Below are 20,943 nucleotides of genomic sequence, written 5' to 3' on the forward strand. Positions count from 1 at the left end.
GCATGGAACACAATGAAGGGAAACTACCATACTGTAACGACTACACAAAAATACCTGGGAGTGGATATAACACCAAACCTAACTCCAGAAGGATCATATAAACAGGAAAACATTAGCTGCTTGCTCCACAGTGGTAAAGGTGAGACCATCATTCAGGAAACTAAATAAGGAAGCATTTAGATCACTGTACACCGCCTATGGTAGACTAGTGGCAGAGTTTGCTGCCCGTCATGGAGTCGTCTTTTTACAAAACATGCCAAGAAAACTAGCAAAGGTTCAGAGTTTTGTAAGGAGGGTCGACCCAGGTTGTGAGGGATGGGGTATGGAGACACACTGAAAGATCTAGACGACGCTCCCAGGAGATGGGGAGGGGTGCAGAGAGAGAGAGAGAGAGAGAGAGAGAGAGAGAGAGAGAGAGAGAGAGAGAGAGAGAGAGAGAGAGAGAGAGAGAGAGAGAGAGAGAGGAGGAGGAGACAGAGAAAGATAAGATGAGAGAGAAAAGAGAAAGAGATAGAAATACTTAGTGGGATTGACAATGTGGAAAAAGAGAAAATGCTGAATCAAGTGGAATAGAGGGAGATGGCATGGATGGAAGGTTGAGAGTGGCATGTGTCAGCTGTTAGAAAGTTGTCAGCGTAATAGTGGGCACACGGAATGAACTAAAGGAGTATAGGTTATAGAGACAAACTACATTCATAATTTCCAACGAAGATGTGAGAGAGGAATACGGCAGTAGTCACTGTTTCAGACAACCAGCGGCTAGAAAGACGGGGGTCCAAGAGCTAAAGCTCGCTCCAGCAAGCACAAATAGGTAATTATACGTACAATATATTCATATACTGCCCGCGGGTACTTAGAAGAACTGATGCCACAAGAGGCTACAAGCAGAGTGCCACACGCGGGGCTCTCCGCCTACAAGTGACCTTGTATTACAGAGGTCAACACGGCATATCGTCATTTGAGGCATGAATGTTGTAGCCGTAGCCGAGGATTACAGTCTTACCAGTACAAGGGATGGGCTTCGGCTTCGGCTTCTTCGAACACGTCCGTCTGGAACTGGACAAAACAGGGAATTAGATTTTGGTATAATTTATCACAAACATGAACGTTTGTGCTTCTCACACACAACCAATATGTACACATGTGACCGCACACATTATGGGATGTGAGGAACCAACAGGTGTGAGGAACCAACAGGTGGGAGGAACCAACAGGTGGGAGAAACCAACAGGGGGAGGAACCAACAGGTGGGAGGAACCAACAGGTGGGAGGAACCAACAGGTGGAAGGAACCAACAGGTGGGAGGAACCAACAGGTGGGAGGAACCAACAGGTGGAAAACCAACAGGTGTGAGGAACCAACAGGTGTGAGGAACCAACAGGTGTGAGGAACCAACAGGTGTGAGGAACCAACAGGTGGGAGGAACCAACAGGTGGGAGGAACCAACAGGTGGGAGGAACCAAAAGGTGGAAGGAACCAACAGGTAGGAGGAACCAACGGGTGTGAGGAACCAACAGGTGTGAGGAACCAACAGGTGTGAGGAACCAACAGGAGTGAGGAACCAACAGGTGTGAGGAACCAACAGGTGGGAGGAACCAACAGGTGGAAGGAACAAACAGGTGGGAGGAACCAACGGGTGTGAGGAACCAACGGGTGGGAGGAACCAACGGGTGGGAGGAACCAACGGGTGTGAGGAACAAACAGGTGGGAGGAACCAACAGGTGGAAGGAACAAACAGGTGGGAGGAACCAACGGGTGGGAGGAACCAACGGGTGGGAGGAACCAACGGGTGTGAGGAACCAACGGGTGTGAGGAACCAACGGGTGGGAGGAACCAACGGGTGGGAGGAACCAACAGGTGGGAGGAACCAACAGGTGTGAGGAACCAACGGGTGGGAGGAACCAACAGGTGGGAGGAACCGACAGGTGTGAGGAACCAACGGGTGGGAGGAACCAACGGGTGGGAGGAACCAACAGGTGGGAGGAACCAACAGGTGTGAGGAACCAACGGGTGGGAGGAACCAACAGGTGGAAGGAACAAACAGGTGGGAGGAACCAACGGGTGGGAGGAACCAACGGGTGGGAGGAACAAACAGGTGGGAGGAACCAACGGGTGGGAGGAACCAACGGGTGGGAGGAACCAACGGGTGGGAGGAACCAACGGGTGTGAGGAACAAACAGGTGGGAGGAACCAACAGGTGGGAGGAACAAACAGGTGTGAGGAACCAACGGGTGGGAGGAACCAACGGGTGGGAGGAACAAACAGGTGGGAGGAACCAACAGGTGTGAGGAACCAACAGGTGTGAGGAACCAACAGGTGGGAGGAACCAACGGGTGGGAGGAACCAACGGGTGTGAGGAACAAACAGGTGGGAGGAACCAACGGGTGGGAGGAACCAACGGGTGGGAGGAACCAACGGGTGGGAGGAACCAACAGGTGTGAGGAACCAACGGGTGGGAGGAACCAACAGGTGGGAGGAACCAACAGGTGGGAGGAACCAACAGGTGGGAGGAACCAACGGGTGGGAGGAACCAACAGGTGGGAGGAACCAACAACTTAAAGAGGCTGCCTTTGTCTACCTTGCCTATTCTCCTCAGTATCTTATATGTTTTGATCATGTCTTCTCTTACTTTTGTCCTGAAAAGTTGTGAGGAGGGGAACTGGAGGTCCATCAGCCTATCCTCACAGGAACCAACTCTCTTAGCTGTGGCTCTAATCTACCTGAAAATCTCTGTACTTTTTGAATTTTAGCTGAAAAGGTGGTGGTGATGGTGGTAGTGATGGAGGAGATGGTGGTGGTGGTGGAGATGGTAGTGGTGGTGATGGTAGTGGTGGTGATGGTAGTGGTGGTGGTGGTGGTGGTGGTGGTAGTGGTGGAGGTGACGATGGTGGTGGTGATGTTGGTGGTGGTGGTGGTAGAGGTGATGGTAGTGGTGGTGGTGATGGTAGTGATGGTGGTGGTGATGGTAGTGATGGTGGTGGTGATGGTAGTGATGGTGGTGGTGATGGTGGTGGTAGTGGTGGAGGTGACGATGGTGGTGGTGATGTTGGTGGTGGTGGTGGTAGAGGTGATGGTAGTGGTGGTGGTGATGGTAGTGGTGGTGGTGATGGTAGTGGTAATGATGATGGTCGTGGTGGTGGTGGTAGTGGTGGTGATGGTGGTAGTGGTGGTGGGTGGTGATGATGATCGTGGTGGTGGTGGTGGTGGTGGTGGTGATAGTGGTGGTGGTGGTAGTGGTGGTGATGGTGGTATTGGTGGTGATGGTGGTAGTGGTAGTGGTGGTGATAGTGGTATTGGTGGTGATGGTTTTAGTGGTGATGGTGGTAGTGGTGGTAGTGGTGGTGATGGTGGTAGTGGTGGTGATGGTGGTAGTGGTGGTGATGGTAGTGGTGGTGATAGTGGTGGTGGTAGTGGTGGTGATAGTGGTGGTGGTGGTGGTAGTGGTGGTGGTGGTGGTAGTGGTGGTGATGGTGGTAGTGGTGGTGATGGTGGTGGTAGTGGTGATGGTGGTGGTGGTAGAGGTGGTGGTGGTGGTGGTAGAGGTGGTGGTGGTAGAGGTGGTGGTGGTAGTGGGTGGTCAGCACTGAGGGTCAAGAGGGGTCACCAGCAAGAGGCCTCAGCAAGAGGCCAGCGAGGTGCAGCAGGAGCGGCGGGCACACCACGCAGCAGGAGCGGTGGGCACACCACGCAGCAGGAGCGGCAGGCACACCACGCAGCAGGAGCGGCGGGCACACCACGCAGCAGGAGCGGCGGGCACACCACGCAGCAGGAGCGGCGGGCACACCACGCAGCAGGAGCGGCGGGCACACCACGCAGCAGGAGCGGCGGGCACACCACGCAGCAGGAGCGGTGGGCACACCACGCAGCAGGAGCGGCGGGCACACCACGCAGCAGGAGCGGCGGGCACACCACGCAGCAGGAGCGGCGGGCACACCACGCAGCAGGAGCGGCGGGTACACCACGCAGCAGGAGCGGCGGGCACATCACGAAGCATGAGCGTTGGGCACACCACGCAGCAGGAGCGGTGGGCACACCACGCAGCAGGAGCGGCGGGCACACCACGCAGCAGGAGCGGCGGGCACACCACGCAGCAGGAGCGGTGGGCACACCACGCAGCAGGAGCGGCGGGCACACCACGCAGCAGGAGCGGCGGGCACACCACGCAGCAGGAGCGGCGGGTACACCACGCAGCAGGAGCGGCGGGTACACCACGCAGCAGGAGCGGCGGGCACACCACGCAGCATGAGCGGTGGGCACACCACGCAGCAGGAGCGGTGGGCACACCACGCAGCAGGAGCGGCGGGCACACCACGCATCAGGAGCGGTGGGCACACCACGCAGCAGGAGCGGCGGGCACACCACGCAGCATGAGCGGTGGGCACACCACGCAGCAGGAGCGGTGGGCACACCACGCAGCAGGAGCGGCGGGCACACCACGCAGCAGGAGCGGTGGGCACACCACGCAGCAGGAGCGGTGGGCACACCACGCAGCAGGAGCGGCGGGCACACCACGCAGCAGGAGCGGTGGGCACACCACGCAGCAGGAGCGGCGGGCACACCACGCAGCAGGAGCGGTGGGCACACCACGCAGCAGGAGCGGCGGGTACACCACGCAGCAGGAGCGGTGGGCACACCACGCAGCAGGTGCGGTGGGCACACCACGCAGCAGGAGCGGCGGGCACACCACGCAGCAGGAGCGGTGGGCACACCACGCAGCAGGAGCGGCGGGTACACCACGCAGCAGGAGCGGCGGGCACACCACGCAGCAGGAGCGGTGGGCACACCACGCAGCAGGAGCGGCGGGTACACCACGCAGCAGGAGCGGCGGGCACACCACGCAGCAGGAGCGGTGGGCACACCACGCAGCAGGAGCGGCGGGTACACCACGCAGCAGGACCGGCGGGCACACCACGCAGCAGGAGCGGTGGGCACACCACGCAGCAGGAGCGGCGGGTACACCACGCAGCAGGAGCGGCGGGCACACCACGCAGCAGGAGCGGTGGGCACACCACGCAGCAGGAGCGGCGGGTACACCACGCAGCAGGAGCGGCGGGCACACCACGCAGCAGGAGCGGTGGGCACACCACGCAGCATGAGGCACGAGACACACACACACACGAGGCGTGTGCGAGCCTGCAGGCGTCCCGAGAGAGAGGAGAGGCAATAAGAGAGCAAGCCGGGTATCGATCGCGGGCGGCTGGGCGATACCTGACAACCGGAACTGGCCCAGCGTGCCGAGCCGCTCCACATGTTGGGTTACCAGGTAGCATGTCCGGGCTGGGTAGGGGGAAGGGGTCTCCTACTTCCGCCTCACACACCCCCTAACCTCACACCCCCTCCTACCTCACACCTCTCCCCCCCCCCGGCCTGAGCCCCCCCCCACCATACGCACCCAGCGTGTGTGGGGCGTACGGCCGCTCCTCCTACTACGCCTCGCAAGCAACCGTTATATATAATATTAAATAGTGCACTCAACGCCCTCATTTCTACGAGTTACCAGCGTGTGGGGAGACGTGGGGTGTGGGAAGACGTGGGGGTGTGGGAAGACGTGGGGTGTGGGGGAGACGTGGGGGTGTGGGGGAGACGTGGGGGAGTGGGGAGACGTGGGGGTGTGGGGAAGACGTGGGGTGTGGGGGAGACGTGGGGTGTGGGGGAGACGTGGAGGGTGTGGGGGAGACGTGGGGGAGTGAGGAGACGTGGGGGTGTGGGGAAGACGTGGGGTGTGGGGGAGACGTGGGGGTGTGGGGGAGACGTGGGGTGTGGGGGAGACGTGGGGGGTGTGGGGGAGACGTGGGGGGTGTGGGGGAGACGTGGGGGTGTGGGGAGACGTGGGGGTGTGGGGAGACGTGGGGGTGTGGGGGAGACGTGGGGGTGTGGGGAGACGTGGGGGTGTGGGGAGACGTGGGGGTGTGGGGAGACGTGGGGGTGTGGGGAGACGTGGGGGGTGTGGGGGAGACGTGGGGGTGTAGGGAGACGTGGGGTGTGGGGAGACGTGGGGGTGTGGGGAGACGTGGGGGTGTGGGGAGACGTGGGGGGTGTGGGAGAGACATGGGGGTGTAGGGAGACGTGGGGGTGTGGGGAGACGTGGGGGTGTGGGGAGACGTGGGGGTGTGGGGGGTGTGGGGGAGACGTGGGGGTGTGGGGGGGACGTGGGGGTGTGGGGGAGACGTGGGGGTGTGGGGGAGACGTGGGGGTGTGGGGGAGACGTGGGGGTGTGGGGGAGACGTGGGGGTGTGGGGAGACGTGGGGGTGTGGGGAGACGTGGGGGTGTGGGGGGTGTGGGGGAGACGTGGGGGTGTGGGGGGGACGTGGGGGTGTGGGGGAGACGTGGGGGTGTGGGGGAGACGTGGGGGTGTGGGGGAGACGTGGGGGTGTGGGGGAGACGTGGGGGTGTGGGGGAGACGTGGGGGTGTGGGGGAGACGTGGGGGTGTGGGGGAGACGTGGGGGTGTGGGGAGACGTGGGGGTGTGGGGGAGACGTGGGGGTGTGGGGGGGACGTGGGGGTGTGGGGGAGACGTGGGGGTGTAGGGAGACGTGGGGGTGTGGGGAGACGTGGGGGTGTGGGGGAGACGTGGGGGTGTGGGGGAGACGTGGGGGTGTGGGGGGGACGTGGGGGTGTGGGGGAGACGTGGGGGGGACGTGGGGGTGTGGGGGAGACGTGGGGGTGTGGGGGAGACGTGGGGGTGTGGGGGAGACGTGGGGGTGTGGGGGAGACGTGGGGGTGTGGGGGAGACGTGGGGGTGTGGGGGAGACGTGGGGGTGTGGGGAGACGTGGGGGTGTGGGGGAGACGTGGGGGTGTGGGGGGGACGTGGGGGTGTGGGGGAGACGTGGGGGTGTAGGGAGACGTGGGGGTGTGGGGAGACGTGGGGGTGTGGGGGAGACGTGGGGGTGTGGGGGAGACGTGGGGGTGTGGGGGGGGACGTGGGGGTGTGGGGGAGACGTGGGGGGGACGTGGGGGTGTGGGGGAGACGTGGGGGGTGTGGGGGAGACGTGGGGGTGTGGGGGAGACGTGGGGTGAGGTTGACCTACTGACATCACCTCCCGCCTCTGCAAGGGAAAATACTCCCCCCCCCCCCCCTTCCACCCCTCCTCCCCCCCACCCCTCCTCCCCCCCCTCCCCTCCTCCCCCCCCACCCCTCCTCCCCCCCCACCCCTCCTCCCCCCCTCCCCTCCTCCCCCCCACCCCTCCTCCCCCCCCACCCCCCGCCCCCCGACACAATGTTTGCTGTAATTTGTGTCGTCCAATATTTAAGAATAGCATAAGAGCAACATTATAAAACAGCAGCAACATTTTCCTTCCACCATACGAGCTCTCCTTAATAAAAGCCCGCGCGGCCGCCCCGCACGGTGACGCGCGGCCGCCCCGCACGGTGACGCGCGGCCGCCCCGCACGGTGACGCGCGGCCGCCCCGCACGGTGACGCGCGGCCGCCCCGCACGGTGACGCGCGGCCGCCCCGCACGGTGACGCGCGGCCGCCCCGCACGGTGACGCGCGGCCGCCCCGCACGGTGACGCGCGGCCGCCCCGCACGGTGACGCGCGGCCGCCCCGCACGGTGACGCGCGGCCGCCCCGCACGGTGACGCGCGGCCGCACCGCACGGTGACGCGCGCCTCGACTTGGTAAGAGCAGCCTGGCACACACTCCCAGGGGCGGAGAGCAGACACCTGCTGGTGAAGGTGTAGGGGTGACGCTGCTGGTGAAGGTGTAGGGGGTGACGCTGCTGGTGAAGGTGTAGGGGTGACGCTGCTGGTGAAGGTGTAGGGGGTGACACTGCTGGTGAAGGTGTAGGGGTGACACTGCTGGTGAAGGTGTAGGGGTGACACTGCTGGTGAAGGTGTAGGGGGTGACACTGCTGGTGAAGGTGTAGGGGGTGACACTGCTGGTGAAGGTGTAGGGGGTGACGCTGCTGGTGAAGGTGTAGGGGGTGACACTGCTGGTGAAGGTGTAGGGGGTGACGCTGCTGGTGAAGGTGTAGGGTGACACTGCTGGTGAAGGTGTAGGGGGTGACGCTGCTGGTGAAGGTGTAGGGGGTGACACTGCTGGTGAAGGTGTAGGGTGACGCTGCTGGTGAAGGTGTAGGGGTGACACTGTTGGTGAAGGTGTAGGGTGACGCTGCTGGTGAAGGTGTAGGGGGTGACGCTGCTGGTGAAGGTGTAGGGGTGACGCTGCTGGTGAAGGTGTAGGGGGTGACACTGCTGGTGAAGGTGTAGGGGTGACACTGCTGGTGAAGGTGTAGGGGTGACACTGCTGGTGAAGGTGTAGGGGGTGACGCTGCTGGTGAAGGTGTAGGGGTGACGCTGCTGGTGAAGGTGTAGGGGGTGACGCTGCTGGTGAAGGTGTAGGGGTGACGCTGCTGGTGAAGGTGTAGGGGGTGACGCTGCTGGTGAAGGTGTAGGGGGTGACACTGCTGGTGAAGGTGTAGGGGTGACACTGCTGGTGAAGGTGTAGGGGTGACGCTGCTGGTGAAGGTGTAGGGGTGACGCTGCTGGTGAAGGTGTAGGGGTGACACTGCTGGTGAAGGTGTAGGGGGTGACACTGCTGGTGAAGGTGTAGGGGTGACACTGCTGGTGAAGGTGTAGGGGGTGACACTGCTGGTGAAGGTGTAGGGGTGACACTGCTGGTGAAGGTGTAGGGGTGACGCTGCTGGTGAAGGTGTAGGGGTGACGCTGCTGGTGAAGGTGTAGGGGTGACACTGCTGGTGAAGGTGTAGGGGGTGACACTGCTGGTGAAGGTGTAGGGGTGACACTGCTGGTGAAGGTGTAGGGGTGACACTTCACCCGTGGACATACCACTATTCCCTGCTCCCTCACTGGCCGTCATGACAGTGCTACACAACCTCTAACCACCATATAAGCTACGGGTGGAGTACTGCGTTTACAACCAACAGTTATGGAACTTATGATAAAAGTCAGGGTATGTCAACAAATATTTTCAATTCTGCCTTGAGGAAAGTTGAGAGCTTTACAATGACCTGTTTACTGCCGGCATCTGTACACATCTCCCGGGCGATAGGCGCGCCAGCTTATTAATACAATGATCAACTTTACTCTCCACAACTTATACAAATAATTACAGTTCTGGCGGGACTGAACAGATAGACAGACGTGTAAGTCAAACTTGCCTTTTTAGACACATTAACATTTAGTTTGCAATTTAAGTGGTGATTACACTGGTAAACTACTGTGGTAGTAGTAATGAGAACAGTTCAAGTAAACTAACAAAATACCCTAATAAACTGTACTAATATCAGGTGGGCAAGAGCTGAAGCATAATTGTTTACAATTTACTAAGCATACGTTATTGACTTGCAAAAGAAAGAAGACATCAAATGACTTCATTTAACACAACAAATCAAACAGATGAACATAATTGCATAAATTATTGACACCATGAAGTTATCGCAATGGGCTGTCCTCGAGTGTATTTGTAGTCAAACGTGGGTCCAGGTCTCCGTAGAGTTGTTTTCGTCGAAATTTACTGTACAAGCAGGATCAAGATCAACAAGGATAAGGTTGGGTTACCGTTACCTGTGGCAGGTGGCTGCAGGTCACGGGTCTCCCAATCCTAAGCACTCCAGTTGCAAACCCTGTGAGCAAGAACTACGGCACGATCTCCCGCACTACATCACTGAATGCCCAGTTATTAGACCATTCAGACCCGTTGGCATGAGGTTATCTTGAGGTTATCTTGAGATGATTTCGGGGCTTTAGTGTCCCCGCGGCCCGGTCCTCGACCAGGCCTCCACCCCCAGGAAGCAGCCCGTGACAGCTGACTAACTCCCAGGTACCTATTTACTGCTAGGTAACAGGGGCATTCAGGGTGAAAGAAACTTTGCCCATTTGTTTCTGCCTCGTGCGGGAATCGAACCCGCGCCACAGAATCACGAGTCCTGCGCGCTATCCACCAGGCTACGAGGCCCCTACGGTACCTGGAGGTACCTGGAGCTTTGTAATTACTTTATTCACTCTCGTGTTCTTGAAGATATCCTCATATTGCACCAAGAGTCTGCCAGTGCAGACTACTTATCACATGCCTGTGTATGACTAACCATCCTGTGTGACGGGGATTTTAGCATCACGTAGCTAGCTTTTTGACACACTGCACTCCCCTACATATAGTCTAGGACAGCTGCACAAATGCACATGTACCTAATGTATTACTAAAAAAAAAGTATATATGGAGGTAAGAGGCGGCGGATCATACATGGGACACAGGGCGTGATGTTATTACAAAGTGAAACAAAGTATACGTCACTGTATACACGTGTCGTATACATGGAATGGATACATACATATATACATAGAATATTATTATTCCATAATAAACACAAACATGAGAATAAACGAAACGGGTGAAGGCCTATTGCCCATAGGAGACCGCTCATATTATCCACCTAATCATATTTGTTTAACCTACAATAGAAACAATAAACATGACTACCACAAGGCTAAGAAGACACGCTACGAGGACACGCCGACACGCTAAACCACAAGGGATTCCCAACAGACATCCTCAATCACGTCATTTCGGGGCTTAGCATCCCCACGGCCCGGTCCTCGACCAGGCCTCCTCGTTGCTGGACTGGTCAATCAGGCTGTTGGACGCAGCTGCTCGCAGCTCCGTCCAACGCTGTGTGTATGGTCGTGTGAGCCAATACACCCCGATCCCATTCCACATCCTCCGCCTGTGGTTACACTTCACATCACTTCAAATATACAATATACCTGCACTTTGAAAACGGGATATTGGTGTAACCTGCCTGTGGATAGTCCTATAATAGTATGGGCCTGGCTCTGATGACCACGGTTTATAATTGTTATCTTATTGTGACTGCTGGTACGGTGCTGCACCCCAGGGCCTGGAGTGCAGACAGTACGGTGCTGCACCCCAGGGCCTGGAGTGCAGACAGTACGGTGCTGCACCCCAGGGCCTGGAGTGCAGACAGTACGGTGCTGCACCCCAGGGCCTGGAGTGCAGACAGTACGGTGCTGCACCCCAGGGCCTGGAGTGCAGACAGTACGGTGCTGCACCCCAGGACCTGCGTCAGCAGACAGTACGGTGCTGCACCCCAGGACCTGCGTCATCACGTGGTGTGTTATATAAATATATATGACCTGCCTGCTTTACAGGTGGTGGGGATGGGGGGGTGAGGGATGGGGGTGAGGGATGGGGGTGAGGGATGGGGGTGAGGGATGGGGGGTGAGGGATGGGGGGTGAAGGATGGGGGGTGAGGGATGGGGGGTGAGGGATGGGGGGTGAGGGATGGGGGGTGAGGGATGGGGGTGAGGGATGGGGGTGAGGGATGGTAGAGAGGTCAGGGGCCGCTGCTCTGAACACTGTGCCAGTTTGTTCCAAAGATAACGGTGGCGGGGCGCGCTATTAATAGAGGGCGCTATTAGAGTGGTTCACGGATGCTAATAATGGCTCCAGTTATTAAGGTGGTGAACGTGCCAGATTTGGAAGGGAAGCGATTACGTATAAAGGGAGGAGGATATAGGCCAGGTGTGAGGCATGCAGGTGAGACTGGAGGCGTCAACACGCTCATATTGCGGGTTACACGTGAAGGGAGAACGTCTTGGGCACGGGGCGGCCTGGTTCCCGCCCCGGGAAACGGCACAGCAAGAAGTTAAAGATAAAAGTGAGAGACAAGGATACACGTCGAGAGAGTGGGGAAAGGATAGGTAAGTTGAAACAAATAACAAGAACCATTCAACTTGCATGGACATAATCTAATGATAAACCTAAAGCTTCAATCCTGGAAAAACAGCGTCCTTACAGGCCATCGGATGACCAATACCATATGATCAAAACATCTCTCTCTCTCTCCAGTAATACTCGTCTCTCTCTCTGGCCCACGCTGCTCTCCTCGCGGGAAAAACACTGTTAAAATGGGACAGTAGAAAACTAAAATACTCCATATTTCATACAAAAATTTAAATACAGATCTAAATCTAACGCCTACTGCTGGTGTGACTCACGCCACATCTACTGGTGCTGGTGTGACTCACGTCACATCTACTGGTGCTGGTGTGACTCACGTCACATCTACTGGTGCTGGTCTGACTCACGTCACATCTACTGGTGCTGGTCTGACTCACGTCATATCTACTGGTGCTGGTGTGACTCACGCCACATCTACTGGTGCTGGTGTGACTCACGTCACATCTACTGGTGCTGGTGTGACTCACGCCACATCTACTGGTGCTGGTGTGACTCACGTCACATCTACTGGTGCTGGTCTGACTCACGTCACATCTACTGGTGCTGGTGTGACTCACGTCACATCTACTGGTGCTGGTGTGACTCACGTCACATCTACTGGTGCTGGTCTGACTCACGTCACATCTACTGGTGCTGGTGTGACTCACGTCACATCTACTGGTGCTGGTGTGACTCACGTCACATCTACTGGTGCTGGTGTGACTCACGTCACATCTACTGGTGCTGGTCTGACTCACGTCACATCTACTGGTGCTGGTGTGACTCACGTCACATCTACTGGTGCTGGTGTGACTCACGTCACATCTACTGGTGCTGGTGTGACTCACGTCACATCTACTGGTGCTGGTGTGACTCACATCACATCTACTGGTGCTGGTCTGACTCACGCCACATCTACTGGTGCTGGTCTGACTCACGTCACATCTACTGGTGCTGGTGTGACTCACGTCACATCTACTGGTGCTGGTCTGACTCACGCCACATCTACTGGTGCTGGTCTGACTCACGTCACATCTACTGGTGCTGGTCTGACTCACGTCACATCTACTGGTGCTGGTCTGACTCACGTCACATCTACTGGTGCTGGTCTGACTCACGTCACATCTATTACTACAGGGGCAGGGGTGGGGTAAGTGCAGGGGTTACCTTACCTTGAGGTTATCATAAGGTCCTTCCGGGGCTTAGCGTCCACGCGGCCCGGTCGTCGACCAGGTCTCCTGGTTGCTGGACTGGTCAACCAGGCTCTTGGACGCGACTTCTCACAGTCTGTCATATGAATCACAGCCTGGATGATCAGGTATCCTTTGAAGGTGCTTATCCAGTTCCCTCTAGAGCACTGTGAGGGGTCGGCCAGTTATGCCCCTTATGTGTAGTGGAAGCGTGTTGAACAGTCTCGGGCCTCTGATGTTGATAGAGTTCTCTCTCAGAGTACCTGTTGCACCTCTGCTCTTCAACGCGGGTATTCTACACATCCTGCCATGCCTCCTGGTCACATGTGGTGTTATTTCTGTGTGCAGATTTGGGACCAGCCCCTCTACTATTTTCCACGTGTAAATTATTATGTATCTCTCCCGCCTGCGCTCAATACAGATTTAGGCTCTTTAGTCGGTCCCAATAGTTTAGATGTTTTTCTGAGTGGATTCTAGCAATAAAGGATCTCTGCACGCTCTCCAGGTCAGCAATTTCTCTAGCTTTGAAAGGGGCTGTCATTGTGCAGCAGTACGCCACTCTAGAGAGCACTTGAAAAGTATCATCCTCGGTATAGCATCTCTAGTGTGAAAGGTTCTTGTTATCCAACCTGTCATTTTTCTTGCAGTTGTGACGGCTACTTTATTGTGTTCTTTGAAGGTAAGGTCTTCCGACATGAGTACACCCAAATCCTTTACATTGCCTTTTTTCATTCTATGTTATGATTTGCCTGAGTTTTGTACGTGGTTTCCGTTTTTATATTTTCATTTTTTTCCGTAGCGCATGAGCTGGAACTTATCTTCGTTAAACACCATATTATTTTCTGTGGCCCATAGAAAGACCTGATTTACCTCTGAGTGGAGGCTTGTCGTGTCCTCTATATTGTCTACTCTCATGAAGATCTTAGTGTCATCTACCTGGTGTCATCAGAGGGTAGATGATGGTAGGGTGTGAGAGGTAGTGAGCCCCGCCCATGTGCGCCGCCACCACCCAGGCTACACACACCCTTGTTACTCACCTTTACGGCTCTCACCTTGACCCTCCCTCACTCCCGCCCTCCGGCACCCTCTACCTCCCTCTCTCCCTCCCTACCTCACTACCTCCCTCCCTCTCCCACACTTCCGCTCTCCCTCACTCATGCCCCATGTCCACAAACCCGACCCTCCGCCAAGTCTAGCATGACCTCCTCCTCCCCCCCCCCACACACACACACTCGTGTGGTGGGGTCTGCTAGCTGATTGGACAGCACTCAGGACTTGTAATCCTGTGGTCCGGGTTCGATTCCCAGCGCCGGCAGACACAAATGGGCAGTTTCTTTCACCCTGATGCCCCATGTTACCTAGCAGTAAATAGATACTTGGGAGTTAGACAGCTTTTACGGGCTGCTTCCTGTGTGTATTCACCTAGTTCTACTTGCGGGGGTTGAGCTCTGCTCTTTCGGCCCGCCTCTCTACTGTCAATCAACTGTTACTAACTACTATTTCTGTTTTTGTTTTCACACACACACACACACACACACACACACACACACACACACACACACACACACACACACACACACACACACTCACACACACACACACACACACAAAAAAAAAAAAAAAAAAAAAAGTAACAGCTGTCTAACGCCCAGGTACCTATGTACTGCTAGGTGACACGTGCATCAGGGCGAAAGAAACTCTGCCCGTTGTTTCTCGCCAGCGCCGGGAATCGAACCCCGGACCACAAGATTATGTGTCCAGCGTGCTGTCCACTCAGTCACCGGCCCCTGTGTGTGTGTGTGTGTGTGTGTGTGTGTGTGTGTGTGTGTGTGTGTGTGTGTGTGTGTGTGTGTGTGTGTGTGTGAAAAAAGTTAGTAACAGTTGATTGACTGTAAAGAGGCGGGCCGAATGAGCAGAGCTCAATCCCCGCAAGCACAACTAGGTGAATACACCACATCACTAGCAACACCTTGGAGACGAAACCCTTCAGGAATCAGGAAGAGAGAAAGATCTGGGGTGAAATCACCCCAGACCTGTCCCCTGAAGCCCACATCGACAGGATAACTTCAGCAGCGTATGCAAGACTGGCCAACATAAGAACTACCTTCAGAAACTTGTGTAAGGAATCATTCAGAGCCTTGTATACCTCATATGTCAGACCATACTGGAGTATGCAGCTCAGCCTGGAGTTCATATCTAGTCAAACATAAAAAGGAGTTAGACTTTCAGAGGTATGTCACCAGGCTAGTCCCTGAGCTGAGAGGTATGAGCTACGAGGAAAGATTACTGGAGTTAAACTTCACGACACTGGAAGACAGAAAAGTAAGGGAAGACATGATCATCACCTATAAAATTCTCAGAGGAATAGACAGGATAAAGATAAACTGTTTAACATGGGAGGAACACGAACAAAGGGACACAGGTGGAAACTTAGTACCTAAATGAGTCTCAGAGACGTTAGAAAGAATTTTTTCCTTGTCAGAGTAGTTAACAGATGGAATGTGGCAGATGGCAGTGATGTGGTGGAGGCTGACTCTATACAAAATTTCAAATGTAGATATGACGGAGCCCAGTAGGGTCAGGAATCTGTATAATAGTTGATTGACAGTTAAGAGGCGGGACCAAAGAGTCGACACTCAACCTCTGCAAACACAACTTGGTGAGTACACCATCCTTCATCCCACTCCCCCCCCCCTCACCTCCCCTCACACAATTCATCATTGTATTTTACCGAAAACGAACATGTGTCCTTAAATTATGCAGCTGCCCAGTGTATTATCTCCTCCAGGTGGCAGTCCTTTTCTTCGTAGTGGATGTTTCCTTATGCACACGGAGGGTGTGAAGTGTTGACAGGTGCCATGCAGGTGTCCTTACTTGGCACACATCTGGTACACTTGAGCACACGTGATCACACACAGGTGCCACATGTGCCGCTGACCACACTCGGTAACGCCCACACCTGCAGTGTACCTGGAGTACACCTGCAGTGTACCTGGGGTGTACCAGGACAACCCGTTCTCGCACTTGCTTATAGTCAATATCTAGCTCATGAATAAGTGCATATGTGACATACTAATTTATTGTGAATATTTGAGTTTACCTTGAAAAACTGAATAGAAAACTACAACCTAACCTTCTTAGTATGTTAAGATATAACAATTAGTACTAAACCTATACCTATATTGATATCACAGTTTTATAAAAATAATAAAACAAAACTAAAATATTTAAATTAATTGTAAAATAACTCAAGATATTGTCAAATTTTGTATAAAATCTCTATTGTTTAATAAAACTGAGAGAAAAAGTTAGTGCCTTGAAAACAAATATGGCTTGGAATATGTCACATATGCACTTATTTATAAGCGAAATAGTGACTATAGGCAATAAGTCATATATGTGCTGTCTTGTGCGAGAGCAGGTTGCAACGGAGCGGGTTCCTAGAGTTCTACTCCCAAAACCCAACCTGTGGGCCAAGCATCAGTTGTGGTAACTTGATCTAAAAGACTGTTGCTTGTATCTCTCAAGCAACAGTAAATATCTCTCTCTCTCTCTCTCTCTATATATATATATATATATATATATATATATATATATATATATATATATATATATATATATATATATATATATATATATAAAGAGAGAGAGAGAGAGAGAGAGAGAGAGAGAGAGAGAGAGAGAGAGAGAGAGAGAGAGAGAGAGAGAGAGAGAGAGAGAGAGAGAGAGAGAGAGAGAGAGAGAGCGCGCGCGCGCCAGCTGTGACTCTCCCAGCACCAATAACGCAGCAGCAGCAGCAGCTGGTACACTCCACCAGCCCTGGCCTACCCCGTCACCCACCAGCTGTTCATATCTGGTAATGTAATAGCTGACGCACGCAACGCAATATTGCAAATCTTACCGCAGTATGCGCAATGAACTATGCGCATGTCTCAGATAAGACCTCGCTACACGCCAAGACAAACAACAGTATGAGCATGAGGACTTGTTGCTGACCTGCATAATGTGATCAACCCAAACCCTTATAATGGGGGAGTGTAACCATCAGATAATAGACTGGGTAAATATAACATCACAAGCAGGAGAACAATTTCTGGACTTGGTACGGGAGTCCTCTCTCACACGACATGTGGCAGAGCCCACTGCATGTAGCAGCGTACCACATCTTGTGTTAACAGCACAAGAGGGCATTATCCATCATATCCAGGTAGGGGTAAACGCTCACCCTTTCATGTCATCACAATACTCTAACATGGACTACAATTAGAACTCCATCAAGCACGTATCAAGCAGGTATCAATTATAGAAACCTATTAAAAGGTCTAGGATGATGACTTTCTAGATTACCCTCGAGATGACTATCAAGGAGTGAGAGAGAGAGTGATATTGCATACCATCTCCTGGAGGAAGCTGATGGCTGGCCATGTCATGGAAGCATCATGGCAAGTTTCCAAAAGGTCATAAGGAACTCTTTCAAAAATATGGGCCATAAAAGGAAAAAGAAAAGGTAACTACATGGATGACACAAGCATTAAAAAAAGCTTTAATAACTAAGCGGACCCTCTGGAGAAGGAATAAATCCACGAAGAACATACGAGATACATAGAAGGGTCTTATCTTCCTGACTTCTCAGCAAGTCTGAATTGCCAAAAGAAACTACAAAACAAAACTTGCCCAAAACACAAAGAAAGGTACAAAGTTGTATATAAGAAGTACAACCAAAATAAAAGGCGTGTTAAGACCCTTAAACATGAGACCAAGTTATAATGGACGACAAAAGGGCAGAAAACACTATGAATGAATACTTTACATTGTCACGGTAAAATCTCTAGGAAGAGATTCGGCCTACTCCATTATCACCTATTCTACTCATTCACGTCTATTTTATCAAGAACTGCAACAAAATGCAGGCGATGAGTCAGAATAACGTGGCTAAAGTATGTGACGACGAAGTTTCGGTCTGTCCTGGACCATTCTCAAATCGATTGTGATTACAATCGACTTGAGAATGGTCCACGACGGAGCGAAACGTCGTCGTCCCTTCACCTTCTAGTGTATGGTCTGGTCAACAACAACAACTACTACTTCCAGACGTCTAGACAGTACTACCAGTCTGCCCCCTTCACCACGGCCCGTCACCCCACCTCGCACCTGGGTCACTGGGAGGCCACGGCCTCTGAAACAAGCAGTTTAAGTGAGCCGGTTCATAGTTAAAGAAGTCACCAGCGCCATCTTTCCGGCCGTCCATCTGTATAAATAGGGCTACCAAGCTCTCCAAGATTCAGATTACTCCTGTGTGCTCAACTGAGTAGACCTGTTAACACATCTCGGTGTTATAACGGATTTAGTCAGACTAGCTCCTAGTATTCCGCACCATATTTTATTTTGCACCTTAACGTAACGTAAATTTGATTGTTCATCTTGTTTGTTTTACAAACTTTGTATTAAAGCCAAGCCTGGATATTATTATATGTTTTGTAATTTGTTTAACTTCAGTTTTATTTTTAAAGTAAAGTATTTTTTAAATGTTTTTTCCCTCTGCTTTATCATACAGTTTATCTCACTGTGACGACACCTTTGCAGTTTAACTTTTTCTTTTTTTTTTAATATTTTGTGACTGGCATTACAGAGACTGCACGACCACCAACGTTTCCCGTCACAACATCATTGTCCACACTAGAGAGATTAGATAACATCTCATTACCCTACACAAATGTATGAAGGAGGAGAGGAGAACGAATTAAAGAATATACCCACAACCTTGCCTTGAGGTTGCCTTGAGGTTACCTTGAGGTGCTTCCGGGGCTTAGCATCCCTGCGGCCCGGTCGTCGACCAGGCCTCCTGGTTGCTGGACTGATCAGCAACCTGGACAACCTGGACAACCTGGTTGCAGGACAGAACATGCGACATAATCAGGAAGAGCACTGACAAACTGAAAGACTCAAAAGCCCCAGGTGGGAACGGAATCCAATCCAAAGTCTTAAAGGAACTTGCAGAGGAACTATGTCTACCACTGAAACTCCTTCTCAGAAATTTTCTGGACGAAGGGATGGTCCCGCTTGACTGGAAATATGCAAATGTCACCCCTATTTCCATGGAATATATGATTTAAATAATTTGTTTAAATAATGATTAAAACAAAGAGTGCAAGGGGTCGTGTTAAAGGGGAATGAATCTGACTGGAGAAATGTGATGAGTGGGGTGCTTCAAGTGTACATTTTGGGGCCAAGCTTTTTTATCACATACAACAATGACATAGATGAGAATATTTCCAACATCATCAACAACGACACCAAAAGATATGATAAAGTGGGAAGTGAAAATGATATTGAGGCCTTACAAAGAGCTCTACATAAAAACCACAAGACCGGAAAACTGGAAGATGCTTTTCAATATCTAAAAATGAAAGACCATGTATGTGGGACACAACCCACATCTCAACTACCAAATTAACAATAGTGTAGACAATGAGGCGCATTAGTTGAGAGGTGAGCAAGTTACATGTGTCACTTTAAGCCTCGCACCCTGGTAGCCTCGCTTTACTCTTAACACAACACACTAAATTATTATATGTTGCTCCTTAAACACCATACACACAACTTCCATCCCCGAGCTTAACCAATCCTTAAACTTTGGACATAATTTGATTTTACTCAAGAGGAATTAAATTATTGAGATTTTAAGAGCCACCTTTAACTGGCTATCAAGGCCTGGATTCATCAGACATTTATGCAACGAAATGTACATCTTTCGAAAAGCTGTCTTACGAAACCTGTACATCTTTTAACAATTATAGCAGGCTTATTTACATTTATTCAACACTTATTATTGTATAAACAACTTCATAGTGCTTCGGAGCTCATAAACTGTTTAATGTAACCAAATCGGCCATAATTGTTGAAAGATGCATAGGTTTCGTAAGAGGTTGCGTAAATACTTGCATCCAAGTTGCTGAGATAGATGGAATACAGAAAACATATACGGCATACATACACGCGATAAATTATTGGGATTGCCTCAAAGCTCTCCGAATGTACTCACAAGAAAGACGACGGGAGAGATATCAAATAATATACACATGGAAAATACTGGAGGGCCAAGTACTAAATCTACACAGTAAAATAACAACGTACTGGAGTGAACGATATGGAAGAAAATGCAGAATAGAACCAGTGAAGAGCAGAGGTGCCATAGGCACAATCAGAGAACACTGTATAAACATCAGAGGTCCGCGGTTGTTCAACATCCTCCCAGCAAGCATAAGAAATATTGCCGGAACAACAGTGGACATCTTCAAGAGAAAACTATCTAGTTTTCTTCAAGGAGTGTCGGACCAAAGCAACAGCCTAGTGGACCAAACTCTCATAAGTCAGGAGTAGAACTCCTAGAACCCCATCCAGGTAGGTACTAGTGCTAGTCTTCTCGCAGCCATCAATCAGGTGCCAATGACAAATTCAACCCCAACGTAACACTTGGCCGCCTCATGTGGAGCCCCATGTGGAGCCCCATGTGGAGCACCATGTGGAGCCCCATGTGGAGCCCCATGTGGAGCCCCATGTGGACCCCCATGTGGAGCCCCATGTGGAGCCCCATGTGGAGCACCATGTGGAGCACCATGTGGAGCCCCATGTGGAGCCCCATGTGGAGCACCATGTGGAGCACCATGTGGAGCACCATGTGGAGCCCCATGTGGAGCCCCATGTGGAGCACCATGTGGAGCCCCATGTGGAGCCCCATGTGGAGCACCATGTGGTGCCCCATGTGGAGCACCATGTGGAGCACCATGTGGAGCACCATGTGGAGCCCCATGTGGAGCACCATGTGGAGCACCATGTGGAGCACCATGTGGAGCCCCATGTGGAGCACCATGTGGAGCCCCATGTGGAGCACCATGTAGAGCACCATGTGGAGCCCCATGTGGAGCCCCATGTGGAGCACCATGTGGAGCACCATGTGGAGCCCCATGTGGAGCCCCATGTGCGCACACCGGGGAGGTTTCAGTGTTCCCTCACAAACACAACACCAGGAGGTAACTAAGCTTGAGCGTTGT

General features: G+C 53.0%; 4 protein-coding genes across 9 annotated transcripts in view; 1 reads left to right on the forward strand and 3 right to left on the reverse strand.

Moving 5' to 3' along the window:
- The window catches only part of LOC123745278 (RND transporter family member dispatched), a 225,995-nt gene that overhangs the window by 161,319 nt on the left and 43,733 nt on the right, over nt 1–20,943 (reverse strand). The gene's annotated exons all lie outside the window — the stretch shown is intronic.
- LOC138363043 (protein dispatched-like) overlaps nt 1–20,943 on the reverse strand; it is a 109,004-nt gene that overhangs the window by 44,258 nt on the left and 43,803 nt on the right. For all 3 annotated transcript variants that reach the window (XM_069321869.1, XM_069321867.1, XM_069321868.1), the window contains exon 2: nt 1,004–1,056. The gene's annotated coding sequence lies outside the window, so the exon portion shown is untranslated. The remainder of the gene's footprint in view (nt 1–1,003; nt 1,057–20,943) is intronic.
- LOC138363300 (putative per-hexamer repeat protein 5) lies at nt 11,423–12,856 on the forward strand. The gene is made up of 2 exons (XM_069322315.1): nt 11,423–11,519; nt 11,946–12,856. The coding sequence occupies exons 1-2, from the start codon at nt 11,423–11,425 to the stop codon at nt 12,854–12,856; spliced, it is 1,008 nt and encodes a 335-aa protein (XP_069178416.1).
- LOC138363301 (uncharacterized) lies at nt 20,325–20,870 on the reverse strand. The gene has a single exon (XM_069322316.1). It carries the CDS (start codon nt 20,868–20,870, stop codon nt 20,325–20,327), a length of 546 nt encoding a protein of 181 aa, XP_069178417.1.

Source organism: Procambarus clarkii, chromosome 10, assembly GCF_040958095.1.
Source record: "Procambarus clarkii isolate CNS0578487 chromosome 10, FALCON_Pclarkii_2.0, whole genome shotgun sequence".
Classification (NCBI taxonomy): domain Eukaryota; kingdom Metazoa; phylum Arthropoda; class Malacostraca; order Decapoda; family Cambaridae; genus Procambarus; species Procambarus clarkii.